At 29.4% G+C, this 26,409-nt stretch overlaps 4 protein-coding genes across 7 annotated transcripts; 1 reads left to right on the top strand and 3 right to left on the bottom strand.

Annotated features, from left to right (window-relative positions):
• Window positions 1-4,959: 4,959 nt before the first annotated feature.
• Window positions 4,960-5,588, bottom strand: LOC113874598 (heavy metal-associated isoprenylated plant protein 47-like). Its single transcript, XM_027512816.1, has 3 exons — window positions 5,580-5,588; window positions 5,380-5,458; window positions 4,960-5,213 (listed from the first exon to the last, which is right to left on the bottom strand). The coding sequence occupies exons 1-3, from the start codon at window positions 5,586-5,588 to the stop codon at window positions 4,960-4,962; spliced, it is 342 nt and encodes a 113-aa protein (XP_027368617.1).
• An 8,842-nt stretch (window positions 5,589-14,430) lies between these two features.
• On the top strand, window positions 14,431-15,156 carry LOC113874597. Its single transcript, XM_027512815.1, has one exon. The coding sequence runs from the start codon at window positions 14,431-14,433 to the stop codon at window positions 15,154-15,156; it is 726 nt and encodes a 241-aa protein (XP_027368616.1).
• Window positions 15,157-16,232: 1,076 nt separating this feature from the next.
• Window positions 16,233-18,235, bottom strand: LOC113874889 (fructose-bisphosphate aldolase, cytoplasmic isozyme 1). 2 transcript variants are annotated; one of them, XM_027513134.1, is made up of 3 exons: window positions 18,151-18,235; window positions 17,196-17,878; window positions 16,233-16,961 (listed from the first exon to the last, which is right to left on the bottom strand). In XM_027513134.1, exons 1-3 carry the CDS (start codon window positions 18,176-18,178, stop codon window positions 16,599-16,601), a joined length of 1,074 nt encoding a protein of 357 aa, XP_027368935.1. In that variant the 5' UTR covers window positions 18,179-18,235; the 3' UTR covers window positions 16,233-16,598. The 2 variants fall into 2 exon arrangements, with proteins under 2 accessions (XP_027368935.1, XP_027368936.1); XM_027513135.1 differs by having other exon boundaries at window positions 16,425-16,961; window positions 17,196-17,903; window positions 18,125-18,169.
• Window positions 18,236-18,812: 577 nt separating this feature from the next.
• On the bottom strand, window positions 18,813-25,930 carry LOC113874888 (uridine kinase-like protein 4). 3 transcript variants are annotated; one of them, XM_027513132.1, is made up of 15 exons: window positions 25,854-25,930; window positions 24,836-24,996; window positions 23,821-23,912; window positions 23,313-23,382; window positions 22,452-22,570; window positions 22,036-22,132; window positions 21,607-21,686; window positions 21,127-21,321; window positions 20,923-21,006; window positions 20,770-20,830; window positions 20,201-20,261; window positions 19,792-19,885; window positions 19,636-19,708; window positions 19,376-19,458; window positions 18,813-19,266 (listed from the first exon to the last, which is right to left on the bottom strand). In XM_027513132.1, exons 2-15 carry the CDS (start codon window positions 24,984-24,986, stop codon window positions 19,090-19,092), a joined length of 1,437 nt encoding a protein of 478 aa, XP_027368933.1. In that variant the 5' UTR covers window positions 24,987-24,996; window positions 25,854-25,930; the 3' UTR covers window positions 18,813-19,089. The 3 variants fall into 3 exon arrangements, 2 of the variants coding, with proteins under 2 accessions (XP_027368933.1, XP_027368934.1); XM_027513133.1 differs by lacking the exons at window positions 24,836-24,996; window positions 25,854-25,930 and adding an exon at window positions 24,707-24,800; XR_003506102.1 differs by lacking the exon at window positions 18,813-19,266 and having other exon boundaries at window positions 19,406-19,458; window positions 19,809-19,885.
• Window positions 25,931-26,409: the final 479 nt, after the last annotated feature.

Below are 26,409 nucleotides of genomic sequence, written 5' to 3'. Positions count from 1 at the left end.
TTTTTTTCAAATAAAAAATATATTCAATAGAAATATTGAATCTAGAAAACAACACATGAAATAGATAAAAACAACAAATTAAATAAATATATATATTAATAAATTATAAAATTATAATTTTTATTTTAAAAAATACAATACACCTATATAATTTATTTATCAATGCAAGTCCATTGATCAGGTAATAAACACAAAATAGTCCAGGTCATACTCTGGTCCCCCCTTTGCAGCTAATATTGTCTCCAAATTATGACACGACTTTTAAAATATAATTATTAAATAGATTAAGGTGAGAAAAAAAAAAATCTTTTTCATCCAAGAGTTAATAACAGTGCAAACTTATTTTGAGGAAGAGTGATGCAATTTAACTGGAAAGGATTTCTGTCACAAAATTTTATTAATATAAAATTTTTTAATTTAATGTTTGAATTTAATTTTTCTTTTTAAGATAATATTTTTAAAATTTTTTTAAAGTCCAGCTTTACTTAAAAATTTATTGTATGATAAAATCTATTGAATTACTTTAAAACTTCCTTTTAAATAAGTTAATAAATTTAAATTTATATATAGGTTAATAAATTAAAAACTTTAAATAAATCATTAAATTATAATCTTAGAAGATTATTATAAAACTTCAAGAAAAACAATAATATAATCATATTATTTATTTTTTTAAATAGAATGGTACATTAGGTTTAAAACAATTTTTTTAAATTTTCAATAGTATTATTCATTAATTAAATAAAATTAAAAAAAAGACTAATCTAATGTATTTTAGTTTTTTTAAGAATTAGAAAATTAATTGTCATATTACTATTGTTATATTAATCTTTGTTACTGTATGTTTTATTTAATTAAATTAAACATTTAATAGAAATAATTTTATACTAATCATATATAATACAAATAAATAATGCTTTGGGTAAAACTATTAATATATATATATATATATATATATATATATATTATCAACATATCAAATATTAATATAATACTTAATTTGTAGTATAAAATTTTAAAGTTGGTACTAATAATTTGGCTTTTTTATTTAATTAATACATTTTAAAAAACAAATTCCCAAAATATAATTTTTTTGAAACTAATTCTCTGTCTGGGCTTTTTTTTTGCCAGGTCAGAGGTAATAGCGGCCATGTACCGACGATAGTCTTTTTTTATAATTTTTTATTACTCTATCGCCCACATATGTCTGATACTAAAGCATAATCTGCACGTGGATATTTAAAACGGCAGAAAAAATAAAAATAAAAACAAATATTAGTATCGTCCAGTTTTTGACGATAGTAATTTGAAATGGACGGTTGGGGATGAAGTTCGACACGTGTCGAGATCGCATGTGTATCGGCTCTGACACAGCGACAAGGCTATCGTTGCATCCGTGGCGATACTCTCTGTGATACTGCCACGTGGCATATCGGGAACTGACGCCGCTCACGGCTTCTTCCCTTCGTCTTTCCCTTCCTCTTCGTCATTTTTCTCCATTAACGCCGGAACGCAAGGTAATTTGGAGCAGAATTTGTGAAGAAATAGGCTTTCGTTTGCAATTTTGTGTGAAAAATTGAAAGGTAAGAATTAATTTATTTAATTGATAATATTTTTGTTGAGTTTCATTTAGAAAAGAATAATCGATTTGAATTTAAATTTTAGGATTTTCGTGTCGTGAAGTGGAATAGAAATTTTTGCCGGCATTTGAGATTAGTGATGAATAGATAATACAGTTTGATGTATTATTTCTAATTTTTTTTTTATTTTTAGTATGTTTTTTTGTATTTATTATGAATATTGTGAATGTCAGTATAGAAAAATATTGTACATTTGGCTGGAACCGTAAAATAAGGAAAAAAATAATATATAGAAAATAATTTTTAGTATTTTTTAAGCTGTAATTTGTTTTTAAACTGTAAATTATAGATAAATTTTATTTTGTTGACTGTAATTAATATAGTTGTTAATTTATGATGAAAAAGATTATATGTAGATGTTGGTTGATATTTAAAAAATATATGTATAAGTAGTGTAATTTTGTTATTAGTTGTAATATTATGTTGTAGAAAAAAAAATATAAAAGTTATAATACTTAAAATATAAAAAATATATAAATCCAGTTAAATCATAAAATATTAAATTACACAATTAGTTATATTAATAAAGATAATAAGATAAATATATTATTAACTAAAAAGTATGAAAAACTATATTATATTAGTTCTAATATTATGTTTAGGGAAAAAAAATATAAACGTTATCATAGTAAAAGCATAAAGAAATATTAAAATTTAGTTATATCATAAAATATTAAATTTAAAATACACAATTAGTTATATTTATAAGATAACAAGATAATTAGATTTAGAAATAAAATTGTTATTAAGTAAAAAGTTTGAAAATCCTTGACATTTTATTAGTTGTAATATTATGTTTACGAAAAAAAAATATAAATGTCTCCAAACTTATTCCACGTGCAATCTTTATCATTTTATTATTTCCTTCAAACGTAACACTTTCATTACTTGAAAATATTCGACCGTTCCAATATACAATTATCACAAAATCAGTCATCCTGCATCAATAAATTATACTACTCAATTAAAACACATTTATTTATGTAATTGTTAATAACAAATGACCCAATTCATATTTCAATTCTATGTAAAATATCATACACTAGCTTGTTCAATTCTATGTTTTAATCGGATTTGGATACCTATCAATTACCACTTTCATTTTAATTATATATATTAAATTATTAGCAGTCAGCCACTACATAGCTAATGCGTGAATAATCCCCTAACAGCTTTACATGTTTATCATTATAAATTTTTTCTTATTTTCTTCCATAAACCTATTATAATAAATTATAAATACATACTTATCAACAAACTTACATATATATTATATTAATTTTATTTAAATCCTTCGTTTATTTTACTAATTTTTAATAAATAAACAAATTAATTTTAATTTTATACTAAATTTACACTATTAATACAAAAATATAAAATTAATAATAACATATACTAACCTCAATGTTCTTCCGCTCGCTCCTGCAGTTCAAATTGAATTTTTGGAACTTCCTTCGTCTATATATACCAAGTAAAATTGGGTAATATCCGATGGATAAAAGGATGCATTGTGCTACGTGTCAGCACATTAGCAGTATTGCCCCAGTCAAAGCGATAGAGCGGACGCCAGTTGACCACCGACACCGCTATCGTCGCAAAGAGTCTGATACTCGCCCCTGCTCTCCACGTGTCACAACGTCCACTAATATCACCCACAGTTGAGCAATAGACTCTAAAAAAATATTAAAATAATGCTTATCGTTTTTTTATCTTCGATACTAATATTTGTTTTTTCTTTTTATTTTTTCTTCCGTTTTAAATATCCACGTATCAGATTGTGCCTTAGTATTGGACGTATGTGGGCGATAGAGAAATAAAAAATTATAAAAAAAAGACTATCGTCGGTACATGGCCGATATTACCTGTGACCTGGCAACAAAAAAAAGTCCAGACAAAGAATTAGTTTCAAAAAAATAATATTTTAGAAATTTGTTTTTAAAAATGTATTAATTAAATAAAAAAGCCTAATAATTTACTTTTTTAATAAGTAAAGATTATCCTAACAAAAGTTATCTTAATATTTATAATTTTTGTTTGGTAGAGAATATTATCTCTAATATATTCATTTATTTGAAAAGAAAAAATAAAATTACTTTTATTTATTTATCTATCTGTGTATATAATTTTTTAAAAAAAATTAATTATTATCATTTATTTGAAAAGAAAAAATAAAATTACTTTTATTTATTTATCTATCTGTGTATATAATTTTTTTAAAAAAATTAATTATTATTATTTATATATTCACTGTATGATCGACTGACAGATAGGGGTGTGACCCATTTAATTAATACGAAAAAGAAAGGTTGCCATATAGGAGGAGTATTGAACGGGCAAATATGAATGGACAAGTAGATACATTACGTAAAGCTTCATTTTTATATATATATTTTTTCATTCGTACACTGTAAAAAAATTGATGTTTATAGATAATTTAACATTATATTAACTTTTATTAGTATAACTTTTTAATAAAAATTAAACTATTATATATGAATTTATATAAATAATATAATATATTATTTTAATAAACAATTTCTGCTAAGTTTACTGTAAAGATGCTGCAGGGAGCAGAAAGAAAAATAACAAAAAAGAAGAGAATATTCAGAGAAGAGGAGAATTTTCAGTTCGTCAAGATTGGTCATTAATTAAATTTGTCCTAGTCCATCTTGGTAGAATTTTCCTTGATAACTAAGCGAGTGATAAACACAAAATAGGGGTCTGTAACGTGGAAACTGACTTGGCACAGAAATGGACATAGAATTCAAAAGGAGCATCTGTATCGCCATTCTGTTAAATATATTGAAGATACATGGTTTCTCATGAAAATTCATTCAAGTCTCATCACTAAGGGCACCTAATGAAATCCCAATTTTTTCCAAAAAGTTTGCCAGTTGATGTTCGCAAAATTATCTACTAATGAATATAATGTACAACTATTTTATTTTAATTAAACGTTCATTTTGCAGAACATGCATGCTAAACAAAAGGGTTATATATATTTTTTAATAATCAGTTTAGGAAGAAATTTTCTACCACAGTTCATGCCATGTTAAGCAATAAGAATTTTCAAATTAGTTCAAAGAGTGCATATTGAGAATATTACTCGCAAGAAATAAATTTTATTTAATTACTATATGAAACGAAATACATGCCCCAGGAGAAGATATCCATGTATGGGATACAAACCATATATGTAGTCGAATATATATAAATCTTGGGAGATAAAAGTGCATTAATTTCAGTGTAGGAATTGGATCATATATATATATATATATATATATATATATATATATATATATACGTAGCAATATATATCTCACATGATGACGCAACCACTATCGTATTGATATTCATGAACCATGGTTGGTGGATAATAACATGATAATGGGATTGTGAACTGTTCCTTCTTTTCTTCAGCATCTTTTTTGTCTTTCACTTCTTCCACAGTTACGATGCTGGCATGGCCAAATTTCCTTCTCAACGCCTTAGTCAAGCAAACTGAATCGGTCCCTTCTCCGGTCACCGCCAATTGATCTCTATCTGCCCCTTCTATTGACACTGAACTCACACCTGTGCATGCATATACATATAGATATACATGCATGTTTTGGACCATTAACATTATTAAGTGATTAACTACATACAGTACAGAGCTAGTTGTCTTGTTCATGAATTAATATTCATGGTGTAATTAATAAGCCTAATCAATTCTTTTAATACAACAAAATAAATGTACCCTTTGCCGCTGCCGCCATTTTGAGGGCCTTGCTTCTGCATTTGTCGCAGTTCAGGTGCACCTTTATAACCATCTTTTGCTACACAAATAGGAATTTAAGTCAAATAATTAATACTGTGCCCTTTGCCAGCTAACACTTGAATGATAAACCCTTCAACAACATACAATCATTCATATTCGTTCATTAGCATTGATCTTACCTTCTTCATGCTTGATATGATTTGTTCCAAAATCAAAGGCTAGCTCAATTAATGTGTGATTTGTGCTTTATTTGTGGTGGAGAGTTTTTGCTTTTGGTTGTGTATTTATAGAATGGTCTAGCTGCCTAGTACATTGTTTTATTAGCTGACTCAAGGTAAACTCCATTCACGCCAAAATAAAACTATCTATGTAAGCTAGACTTTTTCGTGTATAAAGCCTTGACTGACAAATACGACCTTCGTCAATGAATATAAGCTTGCCAAAAAATATTAAAAATTACATTAGATTATAGTGAAATTCGCCATGAGAATGAATAAATTAATTATATTTTTCAATGATTTTTTATTTTAATTTTTTTAACAAATATTTTTACGACATTAATTAATATAAACTCCATCTATTTTTTATTAATTAATATTTAAATGAGACAGAGAGAATTCAACAGTTGCATATTTTAATAGAAAAAATAGTAACATCACACGCATTAAAATGAAATTAGTTTATGGTCAATTCATACTATTCTAGTTTTCAGCATGATTGTGGTCCATTCTCACAATTAGTAATCACAAAGTTATTTTCGTCAACTAGGAAGAATTAATTTTATTTTCCTATAAATCACTATATAATTATTATGTTAAAAAATATTATTAAAATTTAAGTTGAGAATTGATTCGTTTCTCGAAGGATTAATAGTAACATAGCCTTTTCATATTCTTTTGTTAATCTTCATAATAATTCTCTTACATATTTTATAAAATAAATATTAAAAAAATTATGCATTTGTTATCTTTAAAATATAAAATATATTTAATATTTTTTTATTTGATAATTATGATTAATTATAAATAAAAGTAAAAAAAAAAGAATTATTCAAAGTAGTAATTAAGCAAGCATTGACTAGACCCACAAACGTTTTTTGGTAGACAAATACAGCATCAATACTAATCAGACTGATAGAACAAAGCCATCAACGGACGAGCCCAGTAAATGATCATTGAAGCCAAACAGCCAGCGTTAACGTGCATTTTCAACCCAACCAATTAAATTTGACCCAAAAAAAATCAAACCCAACCACAAAGGGTGTCTTTAACATTCTACTGAGAGGTGTAGTTTGTGTTCGAGAAGCATTGTGTATAGAGTTAACTTTGATGAAGCTATGAATTGTATTATATACATTTCTAAATAATACAACTAGCATCACGTTTTTAATATATTTATTATGATTGATTAATTTTTAAAAAATGATCAATTTATGAGAAAAGTTTGTTAATTATTTAAAAAATTAATTAATCATAGACCAGCATAATGAATAGAAGAGTATAAGAAACTAAGCATACATAAATATTAGAAAATAGACTCTCAGCATCCACAAATTAAGGGGCAGATATTGAACTCCTCATTTGATTAATTTATCTACTATCGACTGAAACTAGAAAGCAACATCTCTCGTCCACATATCCGATGAATCCTTGTACACAGAAAGACTACATCAGCATTGAGTTAAGCTCCAAAAGTTGACAGACACTGGATTTCTCTGTGAATGATAATTTGTTAATCCAAATAAGTTATTTGCAAGTGGCAGGCCGAGCAAGTTATTTTCTTTGTGAAAAAGGAAAAAGTTTTATATACAATAATCACTAATCAGTACGACGCTATGATATTTCATATTCAACAATACGATAAAGGGTATAGTTTTCAAAAGTCTAATACCATACTAAACAATGACTCCACCAAAGGTTATGGCAATACTTCTACATCGCAAGCAAAACAAAACCGTAAAAAAGGTTTAACTATTTATATTAAGTTAAACAGAAGGAATTTAACAAAATAACTAACATACCCCTGTAAAAAAAAGTTTTCAGGGACTATTAGTGATTTTTTTTTTTAAAAAAAATTAAATTGGATCTATCAAAAGTTTTTGTACACCATTTTGACTATTCACTTGTTTTTTTTTAATTAGTTTTGTATTGAATTTCACTCAAGTATAAATTTAAATTAGATTATTAATAAAATTTTGTGTCTAAAATTGATAAAAATTAGATGCATTTAGCCAATATAATTATTAAATTTAAAGATATGTTTTTTTATATAAAAAATTAAACAAAAATAGTTAGTATTTGTTACCTTTAAAAGTTTCATTCGAGTCGAATAAAATTGTCTCACAAAATGTAGTTATATTACAAATTCTGATAAGTGTCTTCCTTCAATTGGTATCTATATTTTCTACAATATGACTAGGCATTCCATAAAGGTCAAGGCGCTTCAGAGAATCCAAATTTTTCACATTAAAAAGTGGCTGAAAACAATTGCCTCTTGCCTCTATTTGTCATTGTTTAACCAATCAGACTCAGAACATTTGTTCATAAACAAATTTGGTAGTGACCACTTAATAACTTAAAAAAGTCACGTGCATTTTTTTTTAATTTATTTTCATAATAATAACAAAGTGTTCTTACTTTGATGTAGTTTCACATTCTTGACTTTCTGGTTGATTTTAGTCAAAGAATATAATTTTATAATAAGTTTATTAAAAAATTTTTTAGAATTCTAAATGTTGTTTCAATTTGCCAATATTTATCTAATCATGATTTTAACAGACTTAAAATAATTGTTTATAAAAAAAGTAAATTTATATAAGATACGAATGCATAAATTAATTAAGGTCAATACTTTGAATGAATTAATCACGAGCCCATACAAACATTTCATTATATTTCATTATAAAGTGGTACTTGTTTGCTGTAATAGATACTAAGTCTGGACCTGGTTAAATGATAAGAAAAAAAAAATAGTTATACAACAGAAATAAACTTCTAATTTTTATTTAAATAATTAAACCTCTAAATTTAAATCTATTATCAAACTTTTAATATTAATTATTTATATCTAAATTCAACATTCTTATAATTTTATTAGGAGAATTATTTTTATTAGATATTATATTCTATTCGATTAACTGTTGTAAAAATTGTATGTTATTTTTTCAAGCTTTTACGTGACTATTATTAAAATTTTAATATTGACAGTTCATATATAATTGTATAATTTATATTTAATGTTCCGAAAGATCCATAAAAAATATATTCTCGTTAAGTATAAAATTGGCGCAAAATTAATATTTATAGAATTAAACAACTCTTCCATTTCTTCCATTTCTCGTGAGAGTGATTAACCATTGTTTAACACTGCAAATTCTATCCTACCCAGTCTTGTTCTCATGCCTCATCAAAAAACAATCATGTATTTCATTCTTTAGAAGTGTTTCTTTAATAGCGATTAAACATCTTTGTTATTAATTTCTTTAATAGCGATTTTGTTATCCTCTTGTTTACACAGTTTTTGCATTATAATCTTAAGTCTCTTTAATTTCTCTCCTTTTACTTGTTACACAGGTCTTAACAACTATTCTTTTACTTTGATACAAATATTTAAAATCTCATTAATTATTCTATTAAACAAACAACTAGTTAAATCGATAATACCACACTGTAGATGTACTATCATATCGTGCACTAAAAATTAATATTATTTACATGTCATGTTTCAGTATTTTGTTACATTCTATTGATTGTGTTGGGGTTGAAAAACTAAAATGTCAAAATTTATGAAAATAAGTTTTTAAAAATATTTATTTTTTATATATAAAAAAGACAAAGTACTGTGATACAAAATATAATCAAACTAGTTATAAAACATATAATCCCTCAAAGGTTTTAGAAATTTTAGACATGGCTTTAATATTTTTAATATATTTTTAAATGAATATAGTATTAATTTTAGATACATTTTGCTTAAATCTTATTGAAAATGAATGAATTTGTGTTTTTTTTAATTAAATTCATATAAAAGACGTTACAAATCCTATATAATTATGTGTTGCTAAATTGTAAAGTTGTAACTTCTATTAGCATAAGATGAAATGATGAAAGAGATAATGCATTCTTTTAAAATAAGAAACAGTGCTATAAAAAAGTTACAACAGAAACTACCTACCTTGATTTAGAATAAATTGAGTTTATAGGATATTATAATTAAAATTAAAAGTAAATGCATTTTATTCTTTTTTTATTTATTTTATACATTTTTTTTATCATTTCACGTCATATTATAAATCTTTGAGTTTTTAAAAACATCCTTGTGTCATATATAGCATCTCTTCCGCGCCGTGTAGTACGCTTTAATTCATTATATTTTATTATGCACAGAATCTTCAACCCTAGTAGGTTATATCTAAAACAAGATGTAGGAAAGATTATTCCTAATTTTTTACATTTCACTATCTCCACTTTTTTTTTAAGATTTTGGAAAGTGAAAGAATTCTTAGAACTCACATAACTATCTTGCAACTCCTTCAAAGACGACGATACATGTAAGAAAGAGTTTAATTTTAGGAAGACAACATTCCAACTCTTCTTGTCATGTTCAATGTTTATTAAGTTTTTTAATTCATCACACATATATATTCCCAAATTTTCTGACGAGATCAAGATTTTAGCCATGGATGATGTAAATAAGGAGTCCATCTTCGGACATAAGAATAATTGAAGGCGATGTAAGCTTAGATAAAGAGAAAAATCTGGAAACGAAGATGAAATGTTTTAGATAAACAATTAATTTTATAAATATAAGATTGTATGAAATTTTATTTAATTAATTAAGATTTAAAAATATTATTTCTAAATTTTTTAAGTCGTCACGATATCATTATCAAACTTTTATTATTAATTATTTATGGTTTAAATTCAACATTGTTATAATTTTATCATGAAAATTATTCTTACTAGATATTAGATTTTATTCAATTAATTACCATTAAAAAACTACAAGTTACTTTTTTAAGCTGTCGCATGATTAAAGATTTTATTTAAATGTCTCTAAATGACTATTACCAAACTTTTAATACTAACCATTTATTGTCTAAATTCATGTTCTTATAATTTTATTAGGAGATTGGATATAAGATTTTATTTAATTAGTTAACGTTAAAAAAAATTACATCTTACTTTTTTAAGTTATCATACGACTATTATCAAATTTTAATCTTAACTATTCATGTATGATTGTATAATCTATATTTAGTGTTATAATAATTGTTGAAAGACATGTTCAAGAAGAAAAAAGATAAAATATAAAATTTTTTATGTTTCGAATAATCAACCACTAATATACAAAACATATTTCTTATTCAATCATATTTTTACATGAACAAAGACATGATAATACATCCTTTTAAAATAAAAAAATGGGTGTTATAAAAAAGTTACGACTAAAATTACTTACTTTGATCTAGAGTAACTTAAGTTTATAAGATGTTACAATTAAAATTGAAAGTAAATGTATTTTATTTTTTATTTATTTATTTTATATATTTCTTTATCATTTCACATTATATTATAAATCTTTGAGTTTCCAAAGATATTCTTGATGTTTTCGCTTTCTCTTCCTAAGCCTTGTTATTGCCACAGTCCATCTGAGACATTGGCGTTGACTGCAAATGCGAAACATAATATTTTTTTAAGCATGACTATAGATTTTATTTAAATAATTAAGATTTAAAAATATTGTTTCTAAATTTTTTAAGTCTTTGTGACACTGTTATCAAACTTTTATTACTGATTATTTATGATTTAAATTCAACGTTGTTATAATTTTATTATGAGAACTATGCTTATTAGATATTATATTTTATTTAATCAATTAACATTAAAAAAATTACAAGTTACTTATTTAAGTTGTGTGTGATTACTTTTTTATGTTGTCAAGTGACTGAAGATTTTATTTAAATGTCTCTAAATTTTTAAAGTCATTATGTGACCAAAAACAAACTTTTAATATTAATCATTTATTGTTTAAATTTAATTTCTTAAATTTTATTAAGAGATTGGATATAAGATTTTATTTAATTAATTAACGTTATAAAAAAATTATATCTTTCTTTTTTAAGTCATTATTACTATCATCAAATTTCAATCTTGACTATTTATGTATAATTGTATTTATAATAGTTGTTGAAAGACATATTCAAGAAGCAAAAATATGAACTACAAAATTTTGTATGCTTTAAACAATCAACTAACAATATATAGAACATCTTTTTTATTCAACCCTATCTTTACATGAACAAAGACTTGATAATGCATTTTTTTAAAATAAGAAACGGATGTTGTAAAAAAGTTACACCTAAAACTACTCTGATCTAGAATAAATTGAGTTTATAAAATATTATAAATTGAGTTTATAATAAATTGAAAGTAAATACATTTTATTCTTTATCTAATTTATTTTATACATTTTGTTTATCATTTTACATCATATCATAAATCTTTGAGTTTCTAAAAATATTTTTGTGTTATATATAGCATCTACTCCACGAGTAATCTAAAGTTTCACAATATTCTTGTGTTAGATTTTATTTAATCAATTAATATTAAAAAAATTACAAATTACTTTTTTAACTTGTCGCTGAAATTTTAATTTAAATATCTCTAAATTTTTTAAGTTATTATGTGACCATTACCAAACTTTTAATATTAATCATATATTGTCTAAATTTAAGTTCTTATAATTTTATTAAGAGATTAGATATTAGATTTTATTTAATCAATTAACATTAAAAAAATTACAAATTACTTTACATTACAATAAATATAATGTTATTTTTAGATATATTTTACTTAAATTTTATTGAAAATGAATGAATTTGTATTTTTTAATTAAATTCATATAAAAGACATTAAAAATCATATATAAGTATGTGTTGATAGATTGACAAAGTTTTAACTTTTATTTACAAAAGATAATACAATTTTTTTATTTGAGAATAGTGTTATAAAAAGTTACAATTGAAACTATCTTTAATCTACAGCGTAACTTAAGTTTATAAGATATTATAATTAAAATTAAATGTAAATATATTTTATTTTTTAATTTATTTTATACACTTATTTATCATTCCAAAGCATATCATAAATCTTTAAGTTTAAATTGCCAAAATATTCTCTTATTATACACAAGCATTTTAACGATAAAATAATTTTATTATATTATAAAATATTTAAAAAAATAACATAATAGTTTGAATTATCTTATTCTCGTATTTCTCACATATATCTGAAATTCCTAATCATACACACAATCATTTTTAAACTTTGTTACAATCAAATAATGAACATATGACACTATTTGACTCCAAGATAAAAAAAAAGTTTATAAAATAACATAAAAAAAGAATCGAATATTTTAACCTTAAATTTCAATTATAATATCATATAAACTCATTTTATGTTATAAATAAAAGGCAGTTTCAGTTGTAACTATTTTATTATACACATTTTCTCATTAAAAAAATCATTATCCATTATCATGAAAGATTAAGGTGGATATTTCTTACTGTGCTCATGATACATTGAGCATAATAAATGAATTATTTAATTTATAACCGGATTTTTTTTTACCATAATTTGACTGAAGAGGAACTGGCAAGATTACAAAATTACAACTTTGACCATCTGGTTTCAATTGAACTCTTAGTCTCTCATTATTAATGCTTTTTCTTTATATTAAATATTATATTGGATGACATATGCACTAACTTTATTTGGATGTTTATTTTATTTCCCTTGTTTTAAATTTAGAATTCTGTTTATCCTAAATGCTTTTTAGGAATCAGATTAGAAGGCCTAAAATAATATTTCATGTTTTAGTTTTTGTATGTTTCTCGGATCTTATAGTTCTCCTTGTAGTTTTATTATGATTCTAAAAATAAGTTTTTAAATTTAGTTTCTAAAATTATTAATTAATTTTTAAAAATAAATTTCCAAAATTAAGATTTTTTATTTCCGAAACAAGTTTATGAAATCAAAATTTTACACTCCAAAAATTAGTTTCCAAAATTATTTTTTCATATTTCTAGAATTTAATTTCTAGAATTGTCAACTATTTTTTGGAAATAAATTTTTGCACTGAAATTGAAAAATTAAAAAATTTATTTTATCACCATGAAAAATATTTAAAAAAAATATAAAAAATTATCTTTGTGTGAAAAGAAAAGAAAAAAAGGATAAAAAAGCACCCCTCTTATTCTAATGAAATGTAGTTGACAGGAGAAAAAAACCTGCCGCCTGATAATTACTTGTATATTAAACAAAGAAAATTGGCCCATCAAATCATATACAATACACATTATAATTTCTCTTCTCCTCCTAAAATCGTGCAGAGACATGGTGAATCATATTAATTAATATATCTTTAGCTTCTGATTTTTGGTACTTCAAATTAACCTTTTCTTTTTTCTTAGCATAGTAATGCAGGCAGCAATCTGCTTTTGAGGACCTTTTAGAAGAATGAGCACCAATTAGCGTAATTCAATCGGTGTTAAATTGTTGGCCAAATGAAAATATATCACACTATCCAACATGATTGATTGATTCGTCAAAACCTTTACCGGGTGTGTCACTTTTCTGCCTGCTATGTTTTCTTAATGCTTAAACATCCAATGTAGCACATGCATGGTTTAATATCGCGGGACAATACTATACTCGCATGCATGCAACCATTTGACTAAGTCTTAAGAGGTACATCCTTAAACATTAAGCAATGAACATTCAAAATTAAAACATCAACGTAACCAACTTTAGCTCTTCTATATCACCTTTCGCCAATACCCAGAAAAACACAGGGTCCCCACTCCACTGTTTATTAACTCAACTGAAAAAGCTTTTTCTTTTTTTCTTTTCAATTCCCTTGAATCATCAACACCCCTTTTAGAATAAATAAACATATCACTATCTCTTCCTCATCACTTTGTTTGATCAGTGGCTTTTTTTAGAAGTGTTGTTTACCTATTCAAACATGCCAACTCTCTCTCCCTCTCCCTTAGAGCAAACTACACAAGCCTCTCTTGAAAAACATGACATATCAAAACAACTAAGGAATCAACATTCTCGGGTATCAGAAGCACCAAATTCCCTTACCAACCCTCGGGTAATACTTGGACAACCTCAACTTCAAAGGACCAAACCAATTATATGGTGTGCTGCAGTGCTGTGCTTCATATTCAGCCTTGTACTTATCTTCTTTGGAATTGCAACATTGATTGTATACTTTGCCATCAAACCAAGAAACCCCACGTTTGACATTCCCAATGCAAGCCTCAATGTAGTATATTTTGACTCACCACAGTATCTCAATGGTGAATTCACTCTCCTTGCAAATTTTTCTAATCCTAACAGGAGATTTCACGTGAGGTTTGAGTCCTTGAAAGTTGAGCTTTTCTTCTCAGACAGGCTCATATCATCACAGTCAATCAAGCCTTTTACTCAGAGGCCAAGGGAAACCAGGTTGCAACCAGTGAACTTCATATCTAGCTTGGTGTTTTTGCCTCAAGATGTTGGTGTGAAACTTCAAAGGCAGGTGCAAAACAACAGGGTCAACTACAATGCAAGGGGTACATTTAAGGTGAGGGTCAACATGGGACTAATCCATATATCTTACTGGCTGCATAGCATATGCCAGATTGAGATGACATGTCCACCAACAGGAATTCTAGTAGCCAGACAATGCGTAACATATCGATGAATAGGCAGGGTAGAATTTTGTGCTTGTTTATTACTTTCTACTCTCCAGTCGCTACTTTATTAGGATCTGTAGCTAATTGTAAATACCAGTGTGCAATACAGTAATATGGTTCTTACGAGAAATGGAAGAGAAAGAAAGATGATTAGATGATACCATAAACCATTTGATTTTTTTTTTAATTTGTTGATAGAAACTTAGGTAGAGGGTGCCGATGCCCTTTGATACCAGAAATATGTTGTAGGTGGATTTTGTTTTCATCTACTCGTATCAATTTAAGAGTTTCTCTTCAGAAGGGGATGATAACTTCCAAGTCTCTCTAAAGCAAGCATTGAATTCTAACCTTTTAATACTTTATTTTGTTTCCTTAATTATGTTGTGTCAGCTGCACTAATTGGAATCCTTTTTTGACTGTATAAAAGAGCGAAAGCCAAATTGTGAAAAGCAGAAAAGGACTTGTCAGAATTGATCATTGACGTGGTATCAACTAGAATTTCAAAAGTTGCATAATTTATTGAGGTGAGTCTTACATCCCAAAATCATGTCTTGTTGATCCAGAATCTTCGAAGCATACATTTACATTAATTTAATCACATACAGTTCCCTCGGAGGCCAATAAAGCATATGAATAGTAGGAATATTAGCAGAATATTCTTGTCCTGCTAGTGATTTGTGACTCACCAAAACATTACTTCTGGTTAGCACCACTAAGCGGATTTTGGGCTATCAAAATAAAATTTATAGAAAAATAATTATACGAATTTTCTTAAGCTAACTAAGCAATCATTAATTTATAACAGGTGCATGCAGTAACTAGGTGGTACAACGGATACATTTCCTTTTGAGCATTTCGTGTTTCTTTCCTTATTTTTAAATCCTTTTGTTCTAGCTGTTGCTAAAAGAATGTGCAATGGTGAAAATTTTGGGAGCTAAAATTACATGGACTAATATAAATTACTATTTTCCACCGTCGTATGTTCAGTAATTTTACATTTTATAACGTATATATTGCTGTTTCTGATTATATACCAGCCTCCCTCTTTACATAATTATTTGAGTGCTACGCCATCATCGTTTGACATTAAAATTAATTCCTATAACATAAACACTTTTTTTTTTATCAAGCTTCTATAATACAAATTGATATCTCTAAAATAATATTTTTAACGTGAGTTCAAGGATATCCGCTAAAACATCAAAATAGTAAATTTTTACTAAAATTTGTAGCACTGAATATTCTCAATACATTGAATCTTGTAATTTTTAATAAAAACTTACTATTATATATGTTCTTGTTACGTGCCTTTCAGCAAGTATTAGAAAAAACATTTGTAAAATATGTAACCCAAAAATAAGCATGTTAATTAGAAGCAAATGCTTAAGCTGCATCATACATATGGCAGAATGCACCCAGCCCAAGTCAGTGCCCAACACCGTGTAGAAGCCTAATACTTGTAGTTTGTGACATGCAAACTCTCGGAAGCCAACCCAGTTCCGCTTCCCCCGGCATACTTCCCAAGAGTAGCCTCAGAATTGGCCTTGCATCTTGCTAGAAATGCCTCTTGAGCTTTGGCAACATTCTCTCTCTTTCCAGCCCATGTCTTGAGTGTGCTTTGCTGCAGTGCTCTCCCAAATGAGAATGAGAGAGTCCATGGCTTCAACACCTCCAACTGGTTCATTGCATTGAGGTTGAGCGTGGCTTCTTCTTCACTTTGTCCACCCGACAGAAATACAATCCCTGGTACTGCAGCTGGGACAGTTCTGCGGAGTGCTTGAACTGTGTACTCAGCAATCACCTTAGGTGGCACCTGCATAGACATGCAATGTTTTTTTCACGAAATATCAACGTGGCACAGTACTCGTTACCGTTTCAAAGTTCTATCTCTACGGCTAACAACAATAATTTTAAGTATTCAATATTCGACCATTGAAAATGCATGGATGTGATGTGAGTAATATGAAAACATATAAGAGTTGCTGAGTGCTAACTATGCTTCAGGTTCAATTTTGGCTGCAATCATTTTGAAAATATTGTTGTTTACCTTTGGGCTAACAGAGCCAGGGGTAACCATGTTGGGCTTGAGAAGGGTTCCTTCAAGAAGAACATGATGATCATTCAATGCCTTGTAAACAGCTGCAAGCACAGTTTCAGTAACAGCAGCACATTTGGCAATGTCATGAGCTCCATCAGTCAAAATCTCAGGCTCAACAATAGGCACAAGACCGTTCTCCTGGCAAATGATGGCATAGCGAGCCAAGCCTTGTGCATTTTGCTGGATGGACAACTCAGAGGGCTCATTGGGGCCAATCTTGAGGACTGCACGCCACTTGGCAAAGCGTGCACCAGCCTTGTAGTACTGCTGGCAACGAACTCCAAGAGAGTCAAGGCCTTGGGTGGTGGTTTCTCCGTTTGTGCCAGCCAACTCAACAACACCCTTGTCGACTTTGATGCCTGGGATGACATTGTTCTCTTGAAGGACCTCAACAAAAGGCTTCCCATCAGAGGTTTTCTGGTAAAGAGTTTCCTCAAAGAGGATGACACCAGAGAGGTATTGGAGGGTATTGGGAGAGGTGAATAGAAGCTCACGAAGGGCTTGGCGATTGGCCTCAATGTTCTCAACATTAATGCTGGCTAGACGCTTGCCAATGGTGCCAGTGCTCTCATCTGCTGCCAAGATGCCCTTGCCAGGGGTGGCTATGTACTTGGCATTCTTGATAAGCTCATCTGGATATAACATCCCAATTAGAAACTAAAGAATAGTGAATACATAAACTTGAAAAAGATTGAAATTGAGGGAACACTACTTCTGAAAACCTACCGTTATGCTACATTTCTCGGTTTCTAGCTTCTTATTAATCAGTCAGTATTTTAAAGTGGAACATTTGACAAGCTCGTAGTTCAAAGAAGAATTTTTCTTGTTTAGGTGCGTCGATAGTGTGTGAGAGATGTAGAGATAGAAGAATGAGTAACCTTATGAAAATCAGAGACGAGAGTACCTGCATACTTTCCAACAAAGGCAGACATGGTTCAAGCTTTGAAAATGGTATTGGATGGCGGGAAACAGATAACAGACGACAGCACAAAAACCGAGTTTGGCCAATACCAAAGCTATATAGATAAATCTCAAAGGAATATACCAAGAGGTATCTACCCAACCCATGCAAAAGCAACACGTGTCCATTGATTAGCCTAACGAAGGTTATCACTCTTGGATAAAGGAACGAGTGATCCTTCCCCTAGCCACGTGGCAGTTCATTCTTTTCAATAATGTATATTCCACTCACCTCATGGTAGATAAAATAGAATTTTGTGGAAAGGTCTTGCCCGTCATCCTCCTGGACCTGGCTTACTTCCAATATTACAAGCCTTACAAATTAGATATCGACCTAAAGGATATTATGTTAGATTGTTTGCGGAACTCTGTCTCAGCCACATTATTTTTATTTTATTCATTTTGTCCTTTTTCAGAATCAAGCTCCATCCTCAACCTATATTTTCATGCAATTTACCCCCACCGTATAATATCTTTCTCAATTGTGAGTGATTGAAGACACCGCTACCTACCCAAACTTGGGTGTTCAAGACACTGTATTACTGGACTAAAACTAAACTGAAGAATTTACATATTCATTTCTATATATAAAGTAAAAATCTCAGAATTCATAAACATGTATATTGATAAGCCAGTATCCGGCAAAGAATAAGTTCGAAGAAAATTTCTGGTAAAATAATAAAAGGTAACACAAAATTTGCTTTGGAGTATTCCATGTATGCATCTATTTGTAAAACAAAACAAAAGGATTTTGATCAAAATTGATTTAGAACTAGAACTGAGCCCAGCAGAGTCTTAATTCAGCAAATTTTGGCCATCTTGTAGTGAACGTCTCACTAATGATGATCAACCGAAAAGTATTGTAGATTTCGCCCAAGTATATCTACTGTGAAGGGGCCACCACCTGCTGGTCATCATCATCAGTTCCAAAGTAACGATCCCCAAACTCGCCCATACCAGGTATGACACGGAAATCTTTATTCAAACAAATGTCAATCTCAGATGTCACAATTTTTATTCTCGGAAAACTTTTGCAGACCACATGAACTCCTTGAGGTGCCTGGCAAGTTGAGAGCATTTATGTAAATCATCAGATATAAGAAAAGAAAGCAAGAGTAAGAAACAAAATTGGCGAGACATACAGAGGAACTACAGACATATTAACTTACTGATATGAGATTGAGAAATATAATGTTTGACTCTGGAACACCATTCCTTAAAAGTAAAGAAATTGCTTGAACAGCCGAATTACCTAAAGATCAAGATATTCTGAAGTTAATCAAAACAAAAAATATCCTTATTATGCTGACTGCTGTGTAACTTAAAAGTTGCAGTTGGCTGCTGATAGTTCATTTACTTATTTACACAATGTCAAATATTTAAACCATTAGTAATATTCATAAAAGTAGACATTACGTGAATGACAAACCTGTGCCTAAGATAGGATCCAACAGTAATACATGCCTATCTGAGATATCATTGGGCAACTTCTCATATATTAGCTGCTCAATAATCAAAGGATAAGTTAGTGATTGTGAAAGAAAACAAACACACATATACTCAAGCGCACACAAAAATGACAAACCTGTTGACCATTGTCACCTTCTCTATGAATAAGAATTTTACCAATCTTGATTCCTTTGCAGCATGCTCGTAGAGCATTTTCCATACTCTCCCCACTTAAATTAAATCAATATCAAATTCATAAGGACAGAATTCTTTTCTAAACAATAAATTTTCTTTATTAAAAAATTGCAGTGATTATAGTTTCACATAAACCCAAGTACAGGAAAGAAATAGATTGTTTCTTAAAATATGAAGAGGGATGGATTTTGAGAAGTAGCAATATATGCAATCTAAACAATTTGGTAATCATAAATCCAAATAAAAAATAGATCTTTCTCTTTATTGAATTGTTCAAGAAAATATTTTAATACGGATGACAATATTTAATCAAAAACCAAAGTGACTTCTGATTTGGACTAGAATAATACCTCCGGATGATGGAGACACCACACAACCTCTTACAGAAATCCACACCACTGTATACCGACCCTGCATTGAAGGAGAAGAATTATTTGTTACCATAAAAAGGTTCACCCATGAAACAAACTTAATTCTATTTTGTAAATATCTGAACAAGAATGTCAGCTACACAGCTGCAGGCTGGAATTTTTTTTTTCCAGTATGGCAATTGCTGCAATTAACATCATGAACAACAGATAGTGTCTCTCAAGGACAATAACATAAAACACCTTTGGTTCCCATTCTATCAAGAAGCATTTCTTTTATTTCTTTAACATGGAATTCAGACTGCAGAAGTGATCTTTAGTCCTTCCAAGACGTCCAAGACATAGGTTTGACATTTCTAGAAGGATGAAGAAATGTAGCTCATGTTACTTCTCACTTGTGTACCAATAATATGGCAGCGCTTAAGAAACCAGAGATGCCAACAGGCACATCATCTACGACCCTTTCCAGTGAAATGAGAAGAGAATAATGCATCCTCAAAGGTTACATATAATACAAGTCAAGGAAACATCATTGAAAAAGAAATACTAACCAGTTGGAGTGATTACTTGCTTTTCTGTAAATGGAAGATGCCCTAGGCCATGTTCTACAACCTGGTCAAGTGAGGTAAATGTGACCATTAATGCCTGACAAAAAATGCCATTCCACCACTAAAATTAACAAAGCAACAACCCCACATACATACCAAACGAATCAAACGGTCAGAATAAAATACAAAGTCATGTTTTGTTATCTGAGAATCACGAATCAGGGTATGCATACCCCGTATCTGCATCAAAGCAATTCATGTGATAATTTAACTTTTAATAAAATCAAATTTGGGGCTCCAGCTGGACTGGGGAAGATAAAATGATTGAAAAGGTCAATTAATAACGAGAAAAGTGGGTACCTGAAAAGTAGACTGAATGACATATAAGTTAGGATATATTTTACACAAGTCATGCTGACCAAGCTTTGTGCGAATATGCTGAACAATCAAGTCAATAGCCACATGATTATCTCCTCCACGGGGAATAATGATATCAGCATACTTCTTTGTGGGAAGAATAAAGTCATCAAAAGCTGGCTTCACAAATTTAGAATACTGCATCAAGTATATTATAAAAATCAGTTACTAAAATATGGTAAAATTAAAAATATATATTAGCTTAATTAGTATTATGACAGCGACAAAATAATTCCTTAAATATTTAATTCCATAAAAGCTGAATATTTACAAGTTTCCTAATCAACAAAAGTGCATATTAGCTTATCAGCAGCATCAACTAAAATAACATTTCCAAAGTCTTGCAAAGCAATGCATGTAGGAAATGTGAAGGCACCAAAACCACTAATCAAAATGTGATAATGGTAAACTGACAGTAGTTACCTGATCAAGCACAGCTCCAATATCACGAGCATTCTCAGCAGTATCACGCTTAATCCTTCTTGCCAAACGAACATCCGCATCTGCACTGAACATTTCACAGCGTGAAGTGATACCCTAACTTAGTTGTTGAACAAAGATATAAATTATGCATGCTTGTAAAATGACTAGAAGAAAGACAGGCAACTATTAATAAAATAGGAACAAACAAAAAAATGGACAAAAAAAAAGATATAGAATGTCAATAGAACATGAACAACAATCAAGAATATGCACTATCCTCTCCTGTATCATAATGTGGATTAGGAGGTAAGGAGGAAAAAATAAGTCCATGGGATAAATAGGAAAATGATTACGACAAGAGATCCCATACAAAGTAAGGAATGTCACAAAAAACATACAATATATATTGGAACAAAAATAATAAGGGACCTGTGTCAACAAATATCTTCATATTCATCAATGCCCGAACACGCGGATCATGGAAAACAAGGATACCTTCCAAAATTATAACATCTGCAGGGTTTACCTGCAAAACACATTAAACCAACATTAAATGGAAGCACGGATTTGTTATTCCATATAAATTTGCCCACTACCGGAGATAAAAGGCCAGAAAAATATGTACTGCATGATTTGGCAATCATTAGTGCATCAAAAATTCAAATTCAAATATGAAAATATTTGTCATGCTACACCAATATAATTTATCCTTGCACTATGACCAAAAAAATATATTCTTTAGCATGACAAAACTCAAAAATAGAATACTATTACAATCTTGGCCTGTTAAGCATTTGAGGAAAAAGGAGTAAAGCAATTAATAAAAAAATGAAAGTCCCAGATACCCTTCTTGCTGGAAACACATCGCTTTTGTAACCCTTAAAGTCATACTTTGGAATATCTACTGCTTGGCCATGCTTCAACTTGTCCATGACACATAGCAATTGCTTGGTATCAAAAGCTTCTGACGATATCAACAACATGCATTAGAAATAATGTAGGGAGCTATGGCAGTCCAAGAATTCACATATGTATTAAAAAAATCAAACATAAAATTTTCCATATCAAAGTTGCTATCTTAACAACTTTTAGATGTATTACATTCACCATTAACAGTAGCTAAGTCCTTAAGTCTCATCACATAAAATGAAGTGTTTTACCTCTGGAATGCATATAACACAATTTAAGCAACACTCTGACATGTAAAATATGCCGCAGTTTCACCAACCATATTTATCTCTAAGCTAAATTTGAGAATATTCTAGGTTTGAAACGTCAATAAATTAATACTTAATTTCAGGTCTCTATTCTCTAATCATCTAATGTTAAGGTAAATTATTCTTTAAATCTTTCAGAAGTTAATTTTTCACCAGCACCATCCTTGATGTTCCAAAAGAGATTCTAAGAGTAAGGAAGATGCAGTTGGGACTCATTGAATGTAGTGAATTTGTTCTGCAAGAAATTAAAGTATCTAAGGAGAACTATAAGACCTGAGAAACATAAAAATACTAAAACATGAAATATTATTTTAGGCTTTCTAACCTGATTGTTAAAAAAAAAATTAGGATAAACAGAATTCTAGATTTAAAACAAAGGAAATAAAATAAACATTCAAATAAAGTTAGTGCATACTTCATCCTATATAATATATTAATATAAAGAAAAACCAATAATAATGAGAGACTAATGAGTACACTTGAACTGACCAGGATGATCGAAGTTGTAATCTTGTACTCTTGTAAGTTCCTCCTCAGTCAAATTATGGTAAAAAGAATCCTGTTGTAAATTAAATAATTCATTTATTATGCTCATCGTATCATCATGAGTACAAAAAGAAACATCCACCCAAATTTTTTAACACATCCCCTCAAAATGGTAAAATAAGACAAAAGTACAAAGGAATGACTAATGTATGTTTAAAAATAAAAAAGGAATAGGTTAAAAAAAACATAAATAAATAACAGAGAAGAAATCAAAAGAAATTTTTACTTTTATCGGCAAACAATGGTTCTGTTGGTTAGGAAATATTGATTTTTTATGGAAATTTTGAGATTGAAACACATATGCGTTCATGATAAAAGAGGTGGGGAGAACAACAGAATACTAAATCTGACTGGAAAAAGAAATAGAGGTGGAGAAATTTTGGTGTTATAAATGGTAGCCAACAGAATTTCAATGTTACAATGAACATACAAAAGAAAGCTGATAATACACCTGATTGACAAGTACAACTCTTTGGTCATGAAGCTGCTGAATAATCATATCACAAACTGCTGTCTTGCCAGATGCTGCTCCACCAGCAACACCTGTAACATACACAAAAAAAATGTAAGTAGAAAATGAATTAGAATCATAGATACAACACAACAACAACCAAACCTTATCCCACTAAGTGAGGTTGACTACATAAATCACACTATGCTATTAAGTTCAATCAAAAACCAAATTCATTTATTAACTAACAAAAATTGGTAAGATGTCAAAATAAGGCATCTAAATTTGTTACAATCTTATTTTCAATGATTTTACTTCTAACTTTGAAACAAAGAAAACATCAATGGTAACTATGCAAGTTCGCAGAGAGCTCCATTTTATATACACGACACATATATGATTAGATGTTAACTGTGCATTCAAGTAACCCCAATTTTCAAAACTGTAGAACGACCAGGTAACGGGGTTGCTTAGGTGAAATTAAATTATGGTGCAAGACCTTGGACAAACAAATAAAATGTGACATATTTTCATTTCATGTGAATTTTTAAGTTTACTCAAACATGACTGTGATTTCGTTTCACAAAAAATATGAAGTCTGAGTTGATCATTTATCTCTCAGATAATGCTGTTTCAAGAAATTCCAATGCTCCAACAAAAACAAGTAGGTGTTGAAGTATGATAGTCTTCGAAGGTAATTCTGTTCCTCTTTGCCGATACACAAAAGATAATGTCTCATTTGAACCATATGCAAGAGCAGGGAGGGAAAACAAAAAGTAAGGCTAGTGACATTTTCTCTGCCGTAACAGAACAGCACAATCCACGTATGGGGTCCGGAATCTCTCAGTTTATAGCAACCAAACCATTAAGATAGTATATTTGGTACCCAATTATACATGAGATGAGACCCCACATACACAAGACAAAGTAAATGCACCAACTTTGACTTCCAAGACACAAATAGACAGATGGAGATTTTCTGACTACATTGACGGCTTACAATCCGAAAACATACCTATGACAAAAGGTTGTTTATACATATCAGTCGCTGAAGTAGTCGGTTGCTCTGTGCCAGCTTTTCTTTGCTCTAAGCCATCCATGTGAAACCCAGAAAAATGAACTTCAGAGGAAGACTCAATTAAATCCACAACTGATTTCGTACCCATATGCAAAGACCTAGCCAGAGAAATCAACAATAACAACTATTCAATAAAAGATACGAGCATATGAACAACAGATAAGTGATTGTCTAAAATTGGGGCGGGGGAGAGTTAAAAAGTTAATCGAGGTTGGCGCCATCTAAAAGTAAAGTTTAAAGTTCGCAAATGTGGTTGATTGGATCAAGCCAACCATTTCACTCATCGGTAATTATACTCATTTTCCATTGAAGAAAAACCACTAGAACAAACAATACTTTTTAATGGATTCACGCATTCACACAGTCATTCATATCAGAGCTGTTGAACTGTTTGCAAGAGTGCATGATTTGCCAACTGCACCAAACCCAGTTCCGCTTAAGCCACACCATTGATCAAGACCTTACAAAGAATAATAAACTATCTTAAAGCATTAGCAGCATGCTTTTTTATCAATAGCCTTCAGGAGGCACCATACACGACCTTAAAAGTGTGACTAAAGACAACCATTGCCGCCCAGTTCCTAACAACACCAAACAGTTAGTAGCATTATAAATTCCTCAACAATAGAACAAGAATTTTATTTCTCCAAATTCATTTATTTCTTCCACAGCATGATCTATTTCGAAAAACAGAACAACATCATTCATCGTGCCACGACGCTTCCATCCGATCCAGTGGACATAAATAAAACACAATATCATCATCACCATGTCCATGCGGTAAACGTAACAATCGGTTGAAGCACAGAGCGAGGTTTTATAATTTAATTTGGAAGCTGACCGACACGAGAACGAAGGTAGGCGCAGTCATTGTGGTAAAGACAGAGCAGTGATGAATGAAAAGGGAAACAAATTCAGATCGAAGAAAATGGTGAATGCTGATTGGAAAACGTACCTGATCAACTCAGAATTGTACAAACAAAGAAAGAGAGAAAGAGGAGCGGAAGGAATGAAAGAGAGAAAATGTATGTATCTTCGTCACAGATACAATGGTTTGGTGCACTTGTCCCTACTCTCACTCCCTTTTAATTTTCAACTTTTTTATTTTTATTTATTCAATAATAAACAGTGACATGGATTAGATTGAGATATATAAACAGAAACAGAAAGAAGCCTTGATTTTCGGGTGAACGTGATTTTATCACCTTCTGCCACCCCTATATTCAAATTCAAAGCCTAGAAAATACGATTCATGCTTCTCATTCTTGTAGGGGTGAACAAGTGTTCATCTCCGCGTCTAAGATGAAAATTTGTTCATGTCAAGCAATTTTATTTAAAATCATTCCTTTTCTTTAATGTTCTCTGTATGAATAAAATATTAAATACATTGAATACAAATAATTTTTATTTAAAAAATAAATTATAATTAATATCCTTAACTAAACATAAAATTATAATTAAAAATCATAACTTTTTTGAATATATATATATATATCATTGTGAAAAATAAA

Source organism: Abrus precatorius, unplaced genomic scaffold, assembly GCF_003935025.1.
Source record: "Abrus precatorius isolate BTA unplaced genomic scaffold, Abrus_2018 Scaffold8, whole genome shotgun sequence".
NCBI lineage: Eukaryota > Viridiplantae > Streptophyta > Magnoliopsida > Fabales > Fabaceae > Abrus > Abrus precatorius.
This window is presented reverse-complemented; position numbering and strand designations above follow the sequence as displayed.

Coding starts and splice junctions, on each gene's coding strand:
- LOC113874598 (XM_027512816.1), bottom strand. Junction 5,214..5,379: donor AATGGCGGCAGCGGCAAAGG/GTACATTTATTT, acceptor ATGCATGCACAG/GTGTGAGTTCAGTGTCAATA.
- LOC113874597 (XM_027512815.1), top strand. CDS start 14,431: ATGCCAACTCTCTCTCCCTCTCCCTTAGAGCAAACTACACAAGCCTCT.
- LOC113874889 (XM_027513134.1), bottom strand. CDS start 18,178: ATGTCTGCCTTTGTTGGAAAGTATGCAG. Junction 17,879..18,150: donor CTTTGTTGGAAAGTATGCAG/GTACTCTCGTCT, acceptor TGTTATATCCAG/ATGAGCTTATCAAGAATGCC. Junction 16,962..17,195: donor CTGGCTCTGTTAGCCCAAAG/GTAAACAACAAT, acceptor ATGTCTATGCAG/GTGCCACCTAAGGTGATTGC.
- LOC113874888 (XM_027513132.1), bottom strand. CDS start 24,986: ATGGGTACGAAATCAGTTGTGGATTTAATTGAGTCTTCCTCTGAAGTT. Junction 21,322..21,606: donor TTGGAGCTGTGCTTGATCAG/GTAACTACTGTC, acceptor TACTTGATGCAG/TATTCTAAATTTGTGAAGCC. Junction 20,262..20,769: donor GCAAGTAATCACTCCAACTG/GTTAGTATTTCT, acceptor CCTTCAATGCAG/GGTCGGTATACAGTGGTGTG.